General features: G+C 41.0%; 1 protein-coding gene across 1 annotated transcript in view; it reads right to left on the bottom strand.

Annotated features, from left to right (window-relative positions):
- CD163 (CD163 molecule) overlaps positions 1 to 21,389 on the bottom strand; it is a 31,287-nt gene extending 9,898 nt beyond the window's left edge. The window contains 9 exon segments of the mRNA XM_045463190.1: positions 79 to 171; positions 775 to 1,089; positions 1,188 to 1,502; positions 11,789 to 12,109; positions 13,056 to 13,376; positions 15,154 to 15,474; positions 18,454 to 18,774; positions 19,776 to 19,862; positions 21,226 to 21,389. Of these exon segments, the coding sequence (XP_045319146.1) occupies positions 79 to 171; positions 775 to 1,089; positions 1,188 to 1,502; positions 11,789 to 12,109; positions 13,056 to 13,376; positions 15,154 to 15,474; positions 18,454 to 18,774; positions 19,776 to 19,862; positions 21,226 to 21,256 (2,125 nt within the window). The 5' untranslated portion in view covers positions 21,257 to 21,389.
- Positions 21,390 to 21,698: the final 309 nt, after the last annotated feature.

The following is a 21,698-nucleotide window of genomic DNA, read 5'->3' on the forward strand; positions in this document are numbered from 1 at the left end:
AGAGGGAAAATAAAGTATTAATAAAACACATTCTTAAGGACTGAGATCATTTTTTATAGCTTGGTCACTGATTCTCACCTATGCAAGCAACAGCACTGGGGTCTGGAATGGTAGATCTCGTTGGGTCCGGAGATGATGAATTGCACGGGGATAGTGTCTGACTCTGATTTCCTGCAAACACCAAACTGCTCAGTTATACAAGATACAAAAAGGGTAAGGAAGGGAGGGGACAGATGAGCTGAGAACAAACAGGAAGGTGGTGGGCCAACCGGGGGTGGGGGTGGGGTGGGGAATGAATCAGGTGCTTTGAAAAAGCCAGCACATGGTAAGCGCTGGGTAATTATGAGGTCTGTGAAAATTAAGTTTACTTTCTTTCTAAAAAGACACAGGAGAGAGGTGCCTGGGTGGCTCAGTCGGTTAAGCGTCCGACTTCCGCTCAGGTCATGATCTCGCCCTCTGTGAGTTCGAGCCCCACGTCGGGCTCTGGGTCGACAGCTCAGAGCCTGGAGCCTGCTTCAGATTCTGTGTCTCCCTCTCTCCCTGCCCCTTCCCTGCTCGTGATCTCTCTCTCTCTCTCTCTCTCCCAAAAATAAAATAAAAACATAAAAAAAATATTTTTTAAAAGACACAGGAGATTAATATTCTGGCACACTTCTCATGATCTTTTGAAATAGATCATGCCCTGTTACTTTTGTCCTTTTCCCCTACAGGTACACCTGCCTCTAAGGCACGCCACCACGGGAAAAGCTCATCACCAGCTGTCCATCCTCTTACCTGAGCAGATTACAGAGGCCACTTGCCCAGCAGAACAGAGCGATGCACCCAGAGCAGTTACCGGACAATCTCCCATGTGCTGCTCGGTCCCGGTGCAATGAAACATGTGCCGCCAGATCTGACCACTTCCTTTCCCAAACTGTGCTCCTCTTGGGGTAGAAAGGGCAACTCCACATTTGAGCTGCTGGCAAAAAACGTGGGCATCTTCCATGTCCCAGTGAGAGTTGCAGAGGGATCCCCAGGTCCCAAGTATCTTGAGCTCCACTCTTCCCTCACATGGGGACTTGCCATTCACCAAGCGGATCTCCGTGTATCCTGGAAGGAGACGGGACTTTTAAAAAGATGTCTGTGATGACCTCATCCCACCCTCTTGGCAGTATGGGAAGAAACTGAACATGTCCTCTGGGTCTCACTTGAGCAGACGACTCCAACATCCCTGCTGTGGCCGCAAGTCCCATCTGGACGGGAGGCTACTGAGCAGAGTGAAAGATGGGACTCGTGTCCCTCGCACTGGAATTCTTCAGCCCAGATCTGTCCGTTGCCTTCTCCAAAGTGAGCTCCCCCTAAGATTGAGATGACTGTTCCACATTGTAATTCTCTGCACAGCACACTGGCAGCTTCCAGAGAGAAGTCAGAATCGCAGACGGTGCCCCATGTGTCGCCATGTTTCACTTCAACACGACCGGAGCAGGGAATATCCCCTCCAACTAGTCTGGGTTCCCTGTGGGCTGAAAAATAATAGTGTTTCAGTGAGAAACGACATCACTCCCAGATGTTCCTTCATGATGGGGTTAGAAAAGGGAGGCTAGGGTGTTTAATGATTTTACCGTAGTTGTCCCCCTTGGCTGTTCTGCCTACAGTCGGGCATAGTGAATTCTAGATCTCCCCATTCGTCATTGGACCAATGTACCTGAGAGAATTTTTAGAACTTTGTCTCTTGGAATCAACCATTCCCAGAAGCGTGATAGCTCTTTCCTTTCAATATTTTATATACATTGTTCATAACACTGGGGACCATAGATACGGTGTATCTTCTTTTTGTATTATTTAGCCATATACTCAGTTCTCTACCCACTGCAGTCTGGTGGTGGCCTGATCTCTCTGAATGGTTCCATGTAAAGTGTTGCAATATACTTCCTGTTTTCAAACTGATGGTGGGATTTCTTCTTCCCTTTGCTATATGTTACACTTGACACATGAGATACTCCTTTCTCCTGTTTTCTTTCCTGCCTGACCTGCTTTATCAGAACCTTTCACGCGTTCCCTGACCAAGGTTCTATCCTCGATTCTCTCACCTTCCCTTAACTGCCCATACATATGTTTTCATCCGTACGTTTCTCTTTAAATTTATGTTCATAAACATATCTTCTTGGACATCAGAACATAATGGGTTCAAAAGCGAATGCATTACTGCACTGACAGGAACACAGTAAGTATTCTTTGCTCAATTAATGTGATCCAAACCAAATTAAAATCACTTGAAGGGGCACCTGGGTGGCTCAGTTGGTTAAGTGTCTGACTCTTGATTTTGGCTCAGGTCACGATCTCATGGTTCATGAGTTTAAGCCCAGTGTTGAGCCTACTTGGAATTCTCTGTCTCGCCCTCTCTCTGCCCCTCCCTGCTCACTCTCTCTCTCTTTCAAAATAAATAAATACACTTAAAAAAAAAGAGAGAGCATCACCTAAAATCCAACCACTTCTTTATCTAATTTATCTCATAAACAATGGTCACAGTGATAGTACTGAACATTAAACGAGAGCCTTCCTATGTAGCACTTTACTAAGTACTGAACAAACACCACTCCATATAATCCTTAAGGATTGATCCCTAAGGGGATAATTATTAATATCATCCCAGTTTTACAAACAACATAACTGAAACAGAGACGTGTAGTAAGTTGCGACAGTCACGTAAGGAGCTAGTGAAAGGCCAGGATTTGATCCAGGCAGTATGTTCCAGAGCCTCGAATATGGACCCTCACGGTATGCTGCACACGTGGAAAATCATTGAGGTCTGTCAGTCCTCCACATCTGTTGCTACTACTTTGACATAATTTGTTATCATGTCACGTAGACCTTTGCAATGGCTTCCTGAATAATCTCCTTTTTCCGAGCCGTCTTTCTAATACATTTATGCCACGATCACAGGTGCGTTATAACATTTCAAGTATTTTCACATGATTTCTTTGTCTTCAAGACAATGTTTCCTTGCTACTTATACAACAGTTTATCCTTTCAACAAATAGTGCTAAGTCCCTACAATGTTTTAGGCATTTGTGTGGCCTAAACAGTCGGTCACAGTTCAGTCCGTCAGTGCAAATAAATACTATTACTACCTACTACTACTAATCATAACCACAGCAGTTAACACGTGTTGATCACTCACTGGGTAATTCCTGTGAAGTAAGTAGCATTAATTACTAATCACTTTTCTTTTTTTTTTTTTCAACGTTTATTTTTGGGACAGAGAGACAGAGCATGAACGGGGGAGGGGCAGAGAGAGAGGGAGACACAGAATCGGAAACAGGCTCCAGGCTCTGAGCCATCAGCCCAGAGCCTGACGTGGGGCTCGAACTCACGGACTGCGAGATCGTGACCTGGCTGAAGTCGGACGCTTAACCGACTGCGCCACCCAGGCGCCCCTAATTACTAATCACTTTTCTTTTGAGGGAATGGAAGTACAGAGAGCTTTGGGAGATTCCCTAATGGCAGCCATCTGTTAAAATGAAAGAGAGATGATAAATACCAATTTCTTCGCAAACTTTAAAATACTTTATGATGTCACCTTGAAGGCTTTCATATCTATTACTCTATCAATCATACCTGTTGCCCCAGCCTTAAAGAAGCCTGGTCAGGCCACGCTTCTGTGCCTCTGCAGAAACTTCTCGGTCTGTATTTCCCAACCTAGGTACCTGGGAAAAAGCTACTTCTTTTCAACGCTGCTCAGTTTCTTACCGATCGCCCTTGCCCCCAAGAACACACAGTTTAGCAGAAGATATATGTATACATGTTCATAGAATGATGGGTCCAAAACTAAAAATATATGTTAGTACAAAACTAGCAAAGGAAGGTGTCACCAGCTCTGTTTGGGGACCGGTAGGAAAACTATAGAGAGTGCCATAAGTCAGAACTGAGTTTTGAAATAAGAAGATACGGAATTTAACAAGTAAACAGTGTGTGAATCTGCATCTAAAGGATACAGTCATGAAACAGCATGGTGTAATTGAGGAATTATGAATAATTCAGTATGAATGGGATTGAAAAACGTAAAGAAGAGATACACCAGAAATTAAGCTAAAGAAATGGAGCTCAGGCTTTAAGGATTCTCTTTGCCAAGGTGAGGAGTCCAATCATCAAGGTAGGAGTTTCTTTTGGCACACTCAAAACCGATTCAAATTATTTGGGAGATATACAAACTATTCCCTTTAATTTATTTATTTAAAAAAAAAATTTTTTTTTTTAACGTTTATTTTTGAGACAGAGAGAGACAGAGCATGAACGGGGGAGGGTCAGAGAGAGAGGGAGACACAGAATCTGAAACAGGCTCCAGGCTCTGAGCTGTCAGCACAGAGCCCGACACGGGGCTTGAACTCACTGACCGCGAGATCATGACCTGAGCCGAAGTCGGCCGCTTAACCAACTGAGCCACCCAGGAGCCCCTTAATTTATTTTTTAAAGAAAGGAAGTGTATTTGAAATTGGACCTTCTAAAGAGCATACTTCTTTTAGAAATGCCTGCTTGTGACCCCTTGACATCACTCTCAGTGTGACACAGATATCCTATCAGCACTTGCCAATTTCCTAAAATGTTTCAGATCTGACTATATTCTGTATTGTGGCAGTATAAAACACCCCAACATGTTAAAATTTCACCACTTATCCATTAAATCTGTACAAGGCGAGTTTCTATCCTAACGTGAGTGGAAGAACATGTTGCTTTCTAAACACAGTTCCCAAGTATAAAGCAAATAGTGCTTCTACACCACAAATAATGAGAGACTCTGGAGCTGAGTCCTTAATTTCCTCTTGTTAAATCATTATCTGAGTGTGAAATTCCTCTAAGATATCATTAGCTGGTATTCATTTGATCCCATCCCACTTTTTTTTTTTTTTTCAACGTTTATTTATTTTTGGGACAGAGAGAGACAGAGCATGAACGGGGGAGGGGCAGAGAGAGAGGGAGACACAGAATCGGAAACAGGCTCCAGGCTCTGAGCCATCAGCCCAGAGCCCGACGCGGGGCTCGAACTCACGGACCGCGAGATCGTGACCTGGCTGAAGTCGGATGCTTAACCGACTGCGCCACCCAGGCGCCCCAATCCCATCCCACTTTTGGACAGACCTAAACCTTTAAATAAAATCAGTTTCCTAGATTGAGCCAAATTCAGCTTTCTTATAACCTCTTGCTCTCTCACCTGGATCCGTCTCGAACAAAATAAAATAACGACCAATGCAAAAACCAACCAAAACATGAAACGAAACAATTTTCTCTTTCATGGTGAAAACTTGCTAAGCAAGTCCCTTCTTTAAATATCCTCTTTTCCTTTTTCCTAAAATTTTGAATTCTGGACAAAGGGAAATTCTCCCATGCTGAAATGACTTGGAGATTCCATTCTAGCTTTTTTTTCCCCCCATAAATCTGATAGTAACACATTGATCTACACCATGGGTTGGCTTCCTTATATTATTTATCTGCATACAAGGTTAGAATAGTCAAGATTTACTCCTTTAAGAGATTTCTTATCTGCTGAACCTGTGATTGCATTTTAACATAAAAGCCGTTAATTGGATTTCTGTGCCTGGATTTAGCTCCTTTGATCAATAATTTAAACTTTCCCCTGGCATAAGTAACTGAATCTGTATTCAAATGAAGACATGTAGAACAAATATAAGAAAGAATTTGTGGGGCGCCTGGGTGGCGCAGTCGGTTAAGCGTCCGACTTCAGCCAGGTCACGATCTCGCGGTCCGGGAGTTCCAGCCCCGCGTCAGGCTCTGGGCTGATGGCTCAGAGCCTGGAGCCTGTTTCCGATTCTGTGTCTCCTTCTCTCTCTGCCCCTCCCCCGTTCATGCTCTGTCTCTCTCTGTCCCAAAAATAAATAAACGTTGAAAAAAAAAAATTAAAAAAAAAAAAAAAAGAAAGAATTTGTTAGAAATACTTCCTTTTGTGTAATAATAGGTAAATGCACAATGTGATTTTAAGAAGCATTAATACATTTTTATCATTTATTCCTTTCCAGACTCCGAAGAAGTTTAAATCACTCTAGTATCAAAACTATTTCTCAAACTTTAGGCAACTATAGTACACAAACCGCTGTCGCAGACAAAATGTTTAGGATTCAAAGTAGTTTTGTAGCAAAATTTCTTAGACCTGTTTGTGACTGCTTTGCTAAACTGTGCATCAGAGATAAATTGTCGCTTTATCTATCTAGTCTTCCTACCCTGTTGAGTTCTTTGGCCCTTTTCAGCCCTAAAGCCCTGTGCTCTACAAAACTAAGAACTCTTAAGCATGTAAACAGATAATGGAATTTGTGGTTTGAACTTGGCAGGCAGAGAGATAGTGTTTCCATGATGTTCCCCCTGGAAATCTTCTGGAAGTATCAAGAAATCAAGACACAAAATTACAAATTCTGTTCCTAGCAAAACCAGAAGAGAGCTAAAGACCTATGCCCCCAAGCCAGTAGAAGAGGTTGCAAAAGCTACATGATTATGACAAAAGAATATACAAAAGAGAGCAGCAAACACACCTGGCACCGAGCAAAAAGAAAGGAAGAAAGAAAGAAAGGAAGGAAGAAAGAAGAAAGAAAGAAAGAAAGAAAGAAAGAAAGAAAGAAAGAAAAAAGAAGAAAGAAAGAAAGAAGAAAGAAAGAAGAAAGAGAAAGAAAGAAAAAAGAAGAAAGAAAGAAAGAAAGAAGAAAGAAAGAAGAAAGAGAAAGAAAGAAGAAAGAAAGAAAGAAGAAAGAAAGAAAGAAGAAAGAAAGAAAGAAAGAAAGAAAGAAAGAAAGAAAGAAAGAAAGTCCTGGAAACAAAGAGGTCCACTTCACGCTGCAAATTTATGCTACTCAGGATTTTTATCACATGCAGTTGCATAGAACCCTAACTAATTCAGAATATGTTACCGTAAGTGAGGTAAATTTTGGATGCAGTTGAATGGAATCGATGGACAAAATATATAATAACCCAGATGTTATAGGCTGGAAAGCTACTGTCTTGTTATCCTAGGGAAGATATTTGGACAAATGTCACCTTGAAAAGAAAACCACATCCTTGCTGAAGCCGAAAACTCAGAGAACGTATTCAGAGAACAACAAAAAACAAAAAACAAAACAAAAAAAAAAACAAACAAAAAAAAAAAACAAAATCAGAATGTTGGCATGACATAAATCCTCCTTGCCACTTTTTCCGCATTTATGGGAGAGATAAACTCAAGATTAGACGTAGCCAGACAGCAAGGCAGAAACAGAAAGAAAAATACCAATTTTGTGAAGGAGGCATGCTCTCCTTGCAGCTACTAATGCATAATTAATTGACGGACCTATCATTTGGAACTTGCAAGATCGGGAAAAAAAAAAACCAAATAAACCCTAAGTATCCTGTCCCCCAAACTGAGGTGGTGATAAAACTGTAGGCTTAGCAGAAAATAGAATTGATTCTCCACATACATAGACAATGAGCCTATCAGCAAAGATAAGATTTAAGTCCTGTTTTTCCTCCCAGACCCCTGGTTTCAAATGACCTTAGGGCAGTGGCCAATAAATACAGGGGAACAGGCTGCTCACAGCATAGTTCAAAGTTTGTAAGTATATTCCTTGACTGTGGGTATTTCACGTAGCATTAGATGAAAGAAAACAGACCAGAAGCATACTAAGTTTGGGGAGAGTTGTTTTGTTGACTTTGAGGACAGCTGACCTCTGTGAACGATAACCCATAAAGCAATCCAAGGGCCCCTGAGCCAATATCAGCAGAAAGCGGATTGTGAAAGGTGTTCAGCCTTCAAACTGCACTCAGCAATGACCGTGGAGAGCTCCAGTAGGAGAAACTGCCCGGAGAAGAGCACCTGGGCCCAGGAAGGACAGCGGACAGAGGACAACTTTTCAGAGGGCAGGACCTGGCTTATGAGATTCGCTTACCAGGAAACTCAGTTGCAGGGCAACTCATTCTTCTTGACCAATAAGGTTTGGTAATTACTGCGGCAAAACAACTCTCGCTATTTCTTGGTGACCACAGAACCACCCAAACATCCTTAAGCTGCTTACCTACTTGACTTCCTTAAAACATTTTTAATATTTATTTTGAGAAATTGGGGGAGGGGCAGAAAGAGAGAGGGAGACACAGAATCCAAAGCAGGCTCCAGGCTCCGAGCTGTCAGCACAGGGCCCGACTCGGGGCTCGAACTTACACACTTCGAGGTCATGACCTGAGCCAAAGTCGGACGCTTAACCAGCTGAGCCACCCAGGTGCCACCTATTTGACTTTAATGAAAAAGAAGTAAACTTTTCGTTAGCCACTCTTATTTGGCTTTCTTTAGGCCAAGTTGGATGCTGCCCAACTTAGTTCTAATTAATATAAAATACAATTAATAGGAAAATATTTAGAAGAAAATTATCAGGGGCGCCTGGTGACTCAGTCGGTGGAGTGTCCAATGCTTGGTTTTGGCTCAGGACAAGATCTCATGGTTCGTGAGGTCGAGCCCCTCGAGGTTCTGTGCTGCCAGTGGGGAGCCTGCTTGGGATTCTCTCTCTCCTTCTACCTCTTTCCTGCTCATTCTCTCTCTCTCTCTCAAAGTAAACGAATAAACTTAAAAAATTAATAAATAGAAGGGGCTCCTGGTGGCTCAGTCGGTTGAGCGTCCAACTTTGACTCAGGTCATGATCTCATGGTTCATGAGTTTGAACCGCATGTTGGGCTCTGTGCTGACATCTCAGAGCCTGGAGTCTGCTTAGGATTCTGTGTCTCCCTCTCTCTCTGTCCCTCCCCTGCTCCCTCTCTCTCTCTCTCTCTCTCTCTCTCAAAAATAAATAAACATAAAAAATTTAAAAATTAAATAGAAGAAAATAATCAGACATACGAGTATGCTTACACATGTTCAAACACAGGCAAAGTCCCCCAAAAAAGTTATATAGAGAAATGTAGTTCATAGTTAGTTGTAGCATAATGCATGATGACAATAAATATTATGTATACATCATATGACAACATAAAAATGCATAATATGACTAAAGTTAAAGTCAAATATATCTCCCATCTCTAAAAAGTAATCCAATCAGAGTTTTTTTGGAAAATAAATCATTATTCTATGATGAATACAAGTGATGCACCTAGAACAAAATGATTCATAAAGGTTGAAAATAAATAAAGCAATAGTTGTGGCAATAACATCAGACAAGTCTGATGGTAATAACATCAGACAAGTCTGATTCAGGACGAAAATCGTTCAACCATAGAAAAGGGGAGGGGTGCCTGGGTGGCTCAGCCAGTTAAGCGTCCAACTTTGACTCAGGCCATGATCTCATGGTTCATGGGTTTGAGTCCCACGTGGGGTTCTGGGTTGACAGCTCAGTGCCTGGAGCCTGCTTCGGATTCTGTGTCTCCCTCTCTCTCTGCCCCTCCCCCACTCATGCTCTGTCTCTCTCTGTCTCTCAAAAATGAATAAACATTTAAAAATTTTAAAAAAAAGGAAAGGGGAAACTTTATAATACTAAAAAGAACAATTCACAATGACCACGTAACAGTCATAGGAAGATCTATGTCCCAGATTCATAGAGTATCAATTCAGCAATTATATGATACAGTCACTGGTATACTCAGTGAAAAACCTATAACCTCACATATTTATATTAATAACTAGGAAAAAATCAACATTAGTTAAGCCCTGAACTCAAGAAGTTAAGCTAGTAGGAAATCAGAAAGGAATTATAGAAAGAAAAGCAAATTGTAATGAATTAGAAAACAAAAATAGTATTAATTAAAAAAAATCTAAATGCTAGTTCATTAAAAAAAAAAACGCTAAATAAACCACACTCACTTTCTCTAATAAAATAAATTAAAAGCATAAATAAAATCATACAATAATAAATAATCAGAAGAGAAATGTCCTGGATAGAGAAGTAATTTCGGAAAGGTCTCTAAATATTGATACAAAATTGTGGTCAAAATACTTTACGAAGTGAATACTAAGGTACAGAACAATTTACCTAATATGCCACCATTTGAACAACAAAATGGGGTGAAACTTATACACTGATTTGTTTGTATTTACATAAAATATCTCCTAAAGAATATATAAATACCCCAACCACATGACTTGTTTGTGTAGAGTAGAATTGGACAGCTGGGGATAGCATTTGGGAAGAGCTTACACTTTAATTTTGAAGTGTAAACCATGTGAATATATATTAAAAAAAAATTTTTAATGTTTATTTATGTTTGGGAGAGAGACAGAGAGACAGAGTCTGAGCAGGGGAGGGGCAGAGAGAGAGAGGGAGACACAGAATCTGAAACAGGCTTCAGGCTCTGAGCTGTCAGCACAGAGCCCAATGTGGGGTTGAATCTTGAACTCAAGAACTGTGAGATCATGATCCGACCTGAAGTTGTACACTTGACCAACTGAGCCGCCCAGGCACCCTATAGAAATCTTTTTTAAAAATGAAAAGAAGGATGATTGAAAAGCAGATATGTATACTCAAATTTGCATCTTAAAAATTGTCTTTTTACAGAGGATAATTTCTATGTAACTAGAAGTAGACAATTCTACCTTGTAACATCAGGGAATGCACCCAGGGGCACAACTAGGTTAGGATGTATCTGGAATAAAGCCATTGGTTCATGGACATACAGCACCGTATGACTTGATCTCCATGTGTTCAATGGTTTTGCTCTTACAGTGCTTTCTCTGAAGTCTTTCTTTTACCATATCTGCAATATGTTACCTTACAGTTGTTAAAAAGGCACCACTTTTCAACAATGTTAGCATTCGTATAAATGTGATTAGCATAAAACACTAGAGATTATCCATAAGCCAGGCCAACTCACAGCTCATTTTGGAACATTTAAAAGAGGTTGCAGGGAAACACACAAACATATTCGGAAAGAAGAAAATCCTTCTTTTACTTTTTAAAATCACATACTTTTAAAAATCATTTGGTTGACATTCCCATGAAAGACACTTTTAAGGTCTACCTTAAAAATTTTGATCCTTCTTAATTTTTCATATTTCTACGGATTTAAAAATGACTCAATTGTTTTGTTTTGTTTCTTAACCAACAAACAAAGGAAAAGAAGAGAGAGAGAGAGAGAGAGAGGGAAACCAAGAAACAGACTCCTAACTATAGCGAACAAATTGATGGTTACCAGAGAGGAGGTGGGCAGGGGGATGGGTTAAATGGATGATGGGTATCAAGGAGGGCACTTGTGATGAGCACCAGGTGTTGTATGTAAGTATTTTTTTTTTAATGTTTTAATTTATTTTTGAGAGAGAGAGACACTGAGAATGAGTGGGGGAGGGGCAGAGAGAGAGGGAGACACAGAATCAGAAGCAGGCTCCAGGCTCTGAGCTGTCAGCACAGAATCCAACGTGGGGCTCAAACTTGAACTCGTGAACTGCGAGATCATGACCTGAGCCAAAGTTGGACACTTAACTGACTGAGCCACCCAGGCACCCCTGTGAGTATTGAATCACTAATTTGTACATTTGAAACTAATATTACACTGTATGTTAACTAATCAGAATTTAAATCAAAACAAAAGCAAAAAAGAAAAAAAAGAAACAAAAAGAAAAATCACTCAAAAGCTAAAATGGACAAAAAGCAAACACAAAAATAAAACAAAACAAACCTGCGACCAAGGTACAAAATGAATGACAAGTTTCTCTGAAATTTGCACACTGGGATAGATATTTTCTGGTTGCTTGAGTGATGTCTAGTCCTAGGGACCGATGTCTCTCATCAGTTTCAAGGCTGTTACTGGAAATTTACACTCTTGAAATTCACGTTCTTCACATGTTGATAGAAAGTCTTACCTGAGCAAGTAACTTTAGCTTCCTCGTAGTGATCACAGCTAAGTCCACCCCATTGCCAATTCTTGCAGTCCCAGAAAGAGGTTTCATTTCCATTACAGCTGCCTAAAAACAGCCATGTTGTTGTTGCCTTGGTTTTGGAATAACTCTGATAGGATGTTTTCAGAGCAGATCCACATCCCAGCTGCCTGCAAACCACATCAGCTTCTTTCAGTCCCCAGTTTCTGTCACACACTTTCCCTACCAGTTTCTGAATTTCCACCTCCACTGTCCCAGCACAGCGGCTGCCTCCACCTACAAGTCTTAGCTCCAGATCTGTTCCATCTGCAAAAGAAGCACACACTTAGGACACAGATACACATGGGGGTTAGCTCCCAAAGGATATATTCTTTACCTTGCTCCTTCCCAGATACTGAGGCATTTGGAAATTATGGCTTATCCATCCCCTGGCTTTTTTAATGGCCAGTAGAGGCCATGACTTTGGTTAAAAACAGGATTATAGGTTCAAAGTTTAAGAAAAATTGTCAATGGGGGGGGCACCTGGGTGGCTCAGTCAGTTGAGCATCTGACCTTGGCTCAGGTCATGATCTCACGGTTTGTGAGTTTGAGCCCTGCATCAGACACTCTGAGGTCAACATAGAGCCTGCTTTGGATCTTCTGTCCCCCTCTCTGCCTCTCCCCAGCTTGTTCTATAAATAAATAAATAAATAAATAAATGAAAAAAAAAAAAAGAAAAAAATTGTCAATGGCAGCATGTCAGAGATATTTGAAAAAGACATAACATTTTGTGTCTCGGAGCTCCAGGGAGATTTAGAATCTTAAATGTGGTCCCCGAGAGCAGCCTGAATAATTACTGCAGGAAATAGTCAGACAACCCTCCAAACCAGCCAAATAAAGACTATGTTTTTTTTTTAATTTTTTTTAACGTTTATTTATTTTTGAGGCAGAGAGAGACAGAGCATGAATGGGGGAGGGTCAGAGAGAGAGGGAGACACAGAATCCGAAACAGGCTCCAGGCTCCGAGCTGGCAGCACAGAGCCCGACGCGGGGCTCGAACTCACGGACCGCGAGATCATGACCTGAGCTGAAGTCGGAGGCTTAACCGACTGAGCCACCCAGGCGCCCCTAAAGACTATGTTTAAGATTACTCACGACTGTGAAAGAATCCCCAACAAGGACATTAGCAGACATTTCTATTGCTCACGTCTCCTCCCCATGCCTACTCCTAAAGAACACAAGTCCTTCCTTCTCTGTTTTTCTCTTAACTTACCGGAACATGTGACACCAGCGTCTTCATTATGGTTGCAATAATGCTTTCCCCATTCATGGTGTCTGCACTGCCAGAGGGCAGACTCGTGTCCGTGGCAGGAAACACTGTCAAGCCAAATGTGTCCACTTCCTTCACTGGCATTAACTCGACCAATGGCGGTGATGGCAGTTGGGCATCCCAGGTGCTTACATGTCACGGCAGCATCATTGCTATCCCAGCCATCATCACACACTGTCCCCCATTCCCCTTGGAATCTCACTTCTAATCTTCCTGAACATGCAGTGACTCCTTCCACCAGTCTCAGGCTCAGATCCGCTCCATCTGTAAGAGGGACACAAAACAAATCAGTGATAAAGAAACAAGAATAAGGGGCAAATATAAGTAGAGACAGAAAAGAGTGACATAATACCACTGAAAACCACTGGATGTGAAGAAGGAGTGCCTTGGGCAAGAAGACAGGACTTTTCAGAATAGCCAGTATCACAAAGACAAGAAGAAACAAGTGTTGGCAAGGATGTGGAGAAAAGGGGACTCTTGTGCACCGTTGGTGGGAATGCAAACTGGTCCACGGTGGAAAACAGTACGGAGGTTCCTCAAAAAACAAAAAGAACTACCCTATGATTCAGTAATTGCACTACTAGGTATTATCCCCCAAGATACAAAAACTCTGATTCAAAAGGACACGTGAACCCCTATGTTTATTGCAGTATTATTTATAATAGCCAAATTATGGAAGCAGCCCAAGTGTCCATTGATAGATGGACCTGATAGATGGACCAGCTCCTCAGTCCAAAAGTGAGCAAAGAGAAAAGGGACCTCATCATGACTACTTTCACCTTCCCCTCAATCAATATCCTCAAAGAGCAGAACTTGATTCTGAGTGGTATCTTACAATAAACAAATTGCCCTTTTCCTCTGGTGGTTTTAGCATTTGCTGCCACAATGCTGTTTATTGATTCCTCAGCATTGAGAAGAAATGTACTGGTCGAGGACCTAGAAGGATTTTGGTGGGTAAATGGTAATGGGAGGTACCATTGTGGTTTTTTTCTCTCCCATATCCCTTTCACTTTCTTCAGCTAACAAAATCTATCTTCTCTGGAGGAGTCCCATTTTTTATGGTTCGAACAATAGATGGTCATGTTTTTCAACAACAACAAAAAAGCCAATTTAAGAAGGAAAAAACCAAAACCCCCGTGGTATTGGTTCAGTGTTTGGATCCAGCCATGCATGAAGCCAACTGTGCCTCGTGGATTCCCCAGTTTCCTGAGTCAGTATTCTCTTTCCTTAAAGTTGGTTTGAATTGAGTTTCCTCATTTGAAAAAAAAAGGGGGAGCCGGGAGGGGGAGGTATCTGGTGAATATAGGGACATCTTCACTCTATTATATTTTCTAAATGTTCTCTGGGGTTCAAGACCTACTAGGTCTGCCTCCACATAAGAACTCAAGTGACAAAAGGAGAGTGTCATTCCTGTACACGCAAATCCAATGTCCCTTTGCCCTGAGTAAGCATGGAACATGAAAGTCTCCAGATAGACACAGAACCTATTTGTACCGTAGCACTAGCATCAAGGAGGTCTTAATAGAAAACCAAATTAATTTTTATCATTTGATTCTGTGAATTTGAACTAATATTTGGGAAGGGGTGGGTTTTAATGTGGCTAAACCCTCTGCAGGTAGAGGACGATAAGGGGTGTGATTTCTTTTCAAAACTCATCCACAAAGCACAAGTTGCTAATTAAGCTGTTTTTTTTTTTTCCTTAATTCTTTTTCTTCTTTTTTTTTTTTTTTTTTTTTTGGCAGGGGTGGGGGGGTGGTACAGGGGAAGAGGGAGGATGATTGGATTATTCTCTAAACACCTCCTTCTAGCTTCACGACTTGGATCTCGGGTTCACTGTTCATCCTTCCCCGCTAACGCAGGGAGCCTCATTTCAGCTGCGGTAAAAACTCCACAGGCATCAGATCAGGAACCAGAAATTAGGCAATAAAGTGATCAAGGAAGCAGGCTTCATTATGGTTTTAAGAGTTCAAGCTTTTGAGACTCTCACCCCCTTTCTTTTGTCCTCTCATGAAGAACAGAACAGACCCGGATCAGTCCTTACCTAAGCAAATCACTCCAACATCCTCAGCGTGATCACAGTTATGCTTTCCCCATCCTTCGTGTTTGCAGTTCCAGAGAGCTGACTCATTTCCACTGCATACGAGATCATCAAACCAGATTGGTCCCGAACCTTCTCCAAAATTAGCTGAACCAGAGAAACTGACAGCACTTCCACATTCAAGTTGTTTACAAACCACAGAAGCATGATCTATGTTGAAGTTATCATCACACACTGTTCCCCACTGTCCTTGGAACTTGACCTCTATTCTTCCAGAACACTGGTTGCCTCCATTCATCAGCCGCATCTCCAAATTGGATCCATCTGGAACAGAGACAAGAACCAGAGTTCAGAAGTGATTTTAGGAAATGAGCTTCCTCTGGATACTTGAGATTTGATGCTGTTTTTGAAAATGGTGCCTCATTTTGGATGCTGCCCATCTTTACACAGTGGGGAATTTTAATCTTTTGAAGATCAACCGACAACTAGGATTTTCATCTATACTTACTTACCAAGGAGGATGCTCTATAGATTAAAATCTGCTTTCTGTTTTGTTTTGTTTCCCTCCAGGATTAAGACAAAACACACACTCTTTTATGTAGAAATAGACAAATTTGACTCCAAACACCTATTTAAAAGACTAGAAAAAATAAAATTGGTCCATACAACAAAGTAGTAAAAAATGGCAAGCTGGTCATTTGTTGAACATTTGAAATCTTGATTTTAATCTTGCTTTATCACCAACAGTTGAGAGCATGAAGATTAGAAACAGGAAAAAGTGAAAAATAAAAATGCATGAGCATGCACAACGGTTTGCAAAAGCATCCTCTGGTATACCAAATTAATAAAAGTTGAGGAAAAATAAATCAAAATAATTCATTTCCTACCAATATCCTGTTTGAATCAAAGCTTTTTTACCCCCTTCCCCAACTCATCTGGTACCATTTTTAGCAAAGAACAGCTTTCTCATAAAGAAAATTCTCTCTATACACTCTTCCCTAGATTTTTCTGTGAGAACTAAAATACCCAAGAAAAGGAGATTTGGGATGAAAATCGGGGACATCCGAAAAACAAAATCTGTGCTTAAACAAAATGTTTAGATCTGCTTTTTTTTTTTTTTTTGAGAAAGTAACCCACTTTTAAAAGCTCTAAATACCAGGCAAAGACCTCTACTTAACAGGATTTTTTTATCCTGACAATTTATAGTAAGAAAAATAATAATTCGCAATTAAAATAGGCATGTGGTGTCCCGGATGTATCATATATGCGACCTTCTTCACAACATTAGGCATTATATATTATTTCCACTACCCTTACTTCACAGATTCTCAATTTGCCTAATTGTCACAGGAAACAAAACAAAACAGAAAGCAAATTTTAATCTGTAAAACATCGTCTTTGGCAAGCAGGTGTAGATGAAAATCCTAGTTGTTAGTTGGTCTTTAAAAGATTAAAATCCCCCACTATGTAAGGATCCTAATTGTCCATTATCCCTACTTAGAACATTCTCAATTTGCCTAATTGTCACAGGATCACACACCCAGAAGAGAGTAGAGCCAGGATGTGAAAAGACAAAGCAGTCCAACACCAGCGTTTATTGTCTTCACTGTTATACTCTGCTGTCCCAGTGCGTGTGATAATAGCAAAATCTCCCAAGAGGCAGAGCATTGAGGATCGAGCATTAGTCAGGGTGGAGAAATCTCAGAAATACGGGTTCTGAAAACTTGCGAAACTAGGGAGTCATTGAGTGGCTAGGCATGCACCAGTTGGAGCGTTAGCTGTGTAAACTTCCAAACGCAAATTTGATTAGTCCTGTCCTTAAGTATAAAAAACTGAAAACAAGAGTTAAAAGCTGCACTGAGGTCTCAGCTTAAACACTCAGCTCTGTATTGCAATATAGTGAGAGCCTGGCAAAATTTATTATGATTTTTAACTTTGCTGTAGATGCTCGATGTAGATGTTACTATTGTTGTTCCGAATCTTCCCCCATAATGATTAATGATAGCAGAGAAGGAGGAGGAGGAGAAGGAGGAGGAGGAGGAGGAGGAGGAGGAGGAGGAGGGAAGGAGAGAAGAAGGAAGGAAGGAAGGAAGGAAAAGAAAGAGAACTGAGTTGTCAAGTAATGAGAAACAGTGAGCTATGCAGAAACTAAAGTTAATTTTTACCACTTACTATGCTAGTAGCTCCACATGTTTTAAGCACTGAGTTTCCAGAAACTGAAGCTCAGAAAGGTTTAACAAAATAACATTAACGAGTGTCTGAGTTGGAATTTTGTCCCTCACTTTTCTAGATACTAGCCTGTCTTGCTCACGTACACCACAATGTCTGCACAGGGATTAGTCCTTTTTAAAACCAGTCCCATGGAGGAGATGGTCTCTAAGAAAGAGGCTAGGAGGTGAGAGAGTTGATAAAAGCCAGTGAAATGAGCAAGGAGAAATGGGAAGCCCAAGAATCTGAATCGGGTCATAAATATGACCTTGGGATCTGTCAGCAGAAGGGTCTGACCCATAACTTTCTGAGTTACTGTAGGGTCAACTGAGATAAAATTTATGAAATGTTTGGCAAATTAAAACCACCATGTAAATGAAATGAACAGCACTGTGCACCGGAGAAAGCAATGATACTTTGCAAAACATCCTTCCTCCAGGATTAGCGCTAGGAATATTTATTTCTTGATCCAGTAAGTCGATTAGCAGCTAATGGACAAAAAGGTGAATGCATGAAAGCAGTGTGTCACTGAGAAAGAGGACAAGGAATGAACTTAGATATCATGATATTTTTATGTAAGGAGTAGAAACTCATAGGAGTTTACTGACCATAAAATTAAAACTGGTCACTTCCTCGTCGATTGCAGTGTTCAGAATCTTTTGATTTTTTTTTTTTTTTAGGGGTTTGTCATGCATTTTCTGGTCTATTGACAATGGATTGGGTAGTTTTATACATGGACTGGAGGACTTACAGCAAACTGGCCCCTTTTCGTTTTCAACCCATCTACATATTGGTTCCTCCCACAAAGCATTTCATGTCAAGGTTTTGACTTTTTAAAAATGTTTATTTATTTATTTTGAGAGAGAGAGAGTGTGTGTGCATGTGTGCAAGCTGAGGAGGGGCAGAGATTGAGAGACCGAGAGAGAGAGAGAGAGAGAGAGAGGATCCCAAGCAGGCTCCCCTGTCAGCACAGAGCCAAACACAGCGCTCAAACTCATGAATCTCTAGATCATGACCTGAGATGAAACCTAGAGTCGGTCGCTTAATTGACTGAGCCACCCAGGCACCGGAGGCTTGGACTTTTGCAAGTCTTACCTGAGCAGGTCACACCAGCATCCTGTTGGTGAGTGCAGTTATGTTTTCCCCATCCTTCATGTTTGCAGTCCCAGAGAGCGGACTCATTCCCTCGGCAAGAAACATGATCCATCCAAATGCGTCCAGAGCCTGGCCTGGAATTAGCCCATCCAGTGGCTTTGATAGCAGTGGGACAACCCAGCTGCCTACAAATCACGGAGACCTCATCCATGCCCCAGTCATTATTACACACAGTTCCCCATTCCTCCTGGACTTTCACCTCCACTCTCCCAGTGCACCTGTCTTCACCGTCCACCAGCCTCAGCTCCTTCTCTGCTTCTCCTGCAACAATGCATAAAGGCAGCAGTTGGTCGGGATCCAAAGAGCAAGTTGAAAATCAGTATTCTTTCGATTACTATTTATTTTTCAAAGCCAAATTGGAGAAACATGCCTGGCCTCATCCACGGTACGATAGGAGAATGCTATTTGGGAATACACATATCAGCATCACAGGTTTCAGATAAAGTAATGACCTAAAACCAGTAAAGCTAAGTAACACAATTCTGATATTCTTTATAATGTCAGCTTGCATAATCTCCACGGAAAGTTTACTATTAAAAGAGCATACTTCAGAATTGTATAGGGATGAGCCATGTAAGTTTCTCCAAATTCCTAAGATGGTAAAGATGAAGAGACCAGTCATAAGGAATTTAACACCCATTGTATACATATATGTAAAACACCATGAATTTTTAAAATACTACGCGCAATCTGATCAAAACTTTTCTACTTAAATGGAAATTGAGATGGAGATATTTTCCTACTGTCTCCTACCGTAAAATAATCCCTTCTCCCTCCCAACCCCTCCCAAATGTCTCAGCTCCCATCCTATGATTATTTTAACTAACCTAAGAATCTGTGCTCTCACGCATATATATCTGGCCTCCCTCAGTACATTTTTAGGTAAACTTTGGCATTTGAATTTATTGAAGTGTTCCGAAAATTCCATTTCATCCCAATAATTCTGAGGTTTTTCTCCAGAAAAACCCTATTCCCTCTTTTTTTTAGGTAGACATTATTTCAAATCTTTAAACAAAATGCACTGCCCACCCCCGGCCCCCCCATGTAACAGTTTGTTTTATTTTGGGGGAAAGTGTGCTAATATTTTGTTCCTTTTTTGATGTCACATGGTTAGGATCTTACTTTGTACTTTTAATCTCTGACCCTTTGAAATCGTGAAGTGTGTTTTTTAGATGCTGTTCAGCCTTCAGGAGAATTGTTTGCTTTTCAATAATTTTTGTCAGACTGGCTAAGACTGCAAGTAAATTTGACAAAGCACTCACCAAGAGAATTGGTGATCAAGCAGGAACTGAGAACTGAGACCACAGCCACAGTGGAGGGACTCAAGAGAACAAACCATCTTCTAAAGTCTATGGGGGAAAAAAAAAAAGGACAACAGTATTGTCTTCCCAAAGAGACTTTGGAGAATTTTGAGATTAACAAGGAAAGTCCAACCAAGACAAAGAACCTTTCCTTCAAAATGGCAAGGCGGAATGGACACATTCACACCCAGATTCATACAGTCTCAATGAAATAGCTTTGAAACTGTTCATGTTGGGGCGCCTGGGTGGCGCAGTCGGTTAAGCGTCCGACTTCAGCCAGGTCACGATCTCGCCGTCCGTGAGTTCGAGCCCCGCGTCGGGCTCTGGGCTGATGGCTCAGAGCCTGGAGCCTGTTTCCGATTCTGTGTCTCCCTCTCTCTCTGCCCCTCCCCCGTTCATGCTCTGTCTCTCTCTGTCCCAAAAATAAATAAACGTTGAAAAAAAAAAATTTAAAAAAAAAGAAACTGTTCATGTTGATAGGCAACCCAGAGGTGAGGAATTAGAAGCAAGTTGAGGATGGAGAAGAATTTCAAAAGCAGAATTTAAGACCTGGAAAATCAAAACAGCATCTGTGAAATTTAGCAGGGAGCAGTTCCCTCCACAGGCACAAAACAATATTCAACTACAGATGTCCCCGTCTCCAAGCCCACTTGATCCAGATGGTTAGGTGGAAAGTTCCATGAAGGAATGGATTATACCTATCAAGTTCAGCGCTGTTTCACCAATACCCGGTACACTGCCTGCTAAAGAGTAGCTGAACATTGATGGAATAAAGTGACCATGTTTCTTTGTGAAAAACCAAAATATTGTATAGAATGTAAAACTCTAAAGCTTTTATCACTCTCACTTCTTAGTCTTACTCTAACCCAACACTTGCGTAAAAGTCCGAATGCTTTGGTAACCACACAGGAGCACCCACTTTGGGATAAGTCACTGAACTGTAAGCTTATGACTCATGCTTTCATGTGGCACGCTATCCTTCGATAAAAAAGCTCCGAAAAAAAATTAAAAGTGCTAAATGAGTTTAGCACATTCATAGAAATCAGAAAGTAGATTTCAACACGCAGGGATGCTATTGTAAAGTTCCTCTAGGTGATCAACTTTCAATCAGTATTCATTCCAGCGCGTTCTATCTTTTCTAACCATTGTTTCCAGACTCAATACTGTTCAGTTCATTTCAGCCCCTTTCTGAGTCTCACCTCAGCGGTTTGACGAAATGGATGCCAAACCTAATCTTTATCTCCCACCTTCAATTTTGAATCTATGGCAGACACAAGTTACTGCCATGGAAGCTTCATGTCCGTTTCCCATCCCTTACTGATGCCAACCACTATTATGTAAGACCCATTGACTGCCAGAATCATTTTATGCTACATTAAAAGGTAAATGGGGAATAAATAAGAAATGTTACCAGTAGGTCCAGAGTTTCCATGTAGCACCATTCTGAGTTTGTCCAGTCCAAAGTTTGAACGCTTTCTGAATCCTCTTGTGTTATTCCCTAGGAGTGTTCTGCTAAAGAAGAGGACCGCTAAAAATTCTAAAACATTATCTCACTTCTGCACACACACACATACAAATCCAGAAAGGCTACATAACAGGAGGTGGAGTCAATCAAAAAAGGGAAGTCATTCAAAAGACTGAGGTTCCCTTTCATACTCATGTTTTCTGCAGTATGGGACATGAAACAACCAAAGGAAATTGAGAAATATTTACTACGGATTTACAAAAATTAAGGGGAAATATTAACTCATGGACTGTTGTTATTGAAATGAATATTTATATTTCTGTACTTTGTTTTGGACAAATACAGTAGAAACAAAAAGGATAGGGGCGCCAGGGTGGCTCAGTCGGTTGAGCGTCTGACTTCAGCTCAGATCACAATTT

Source organism: Leopardus geoffroyi, chromosome B4, assembly GCF_018350155.1.
Source record: "Leopardus geoffroyi isolate Oge1 chromosome B4, O.geoffroyi_Oge1_pat1.0, whole genome shotgun sequence".
Classification (NCBI taxonomy): Eukaryota; Metazoa; Chordata; class Mammalia; order Carnivora; family Felidae; genus Leopardus; species Leopardus geoffroyi.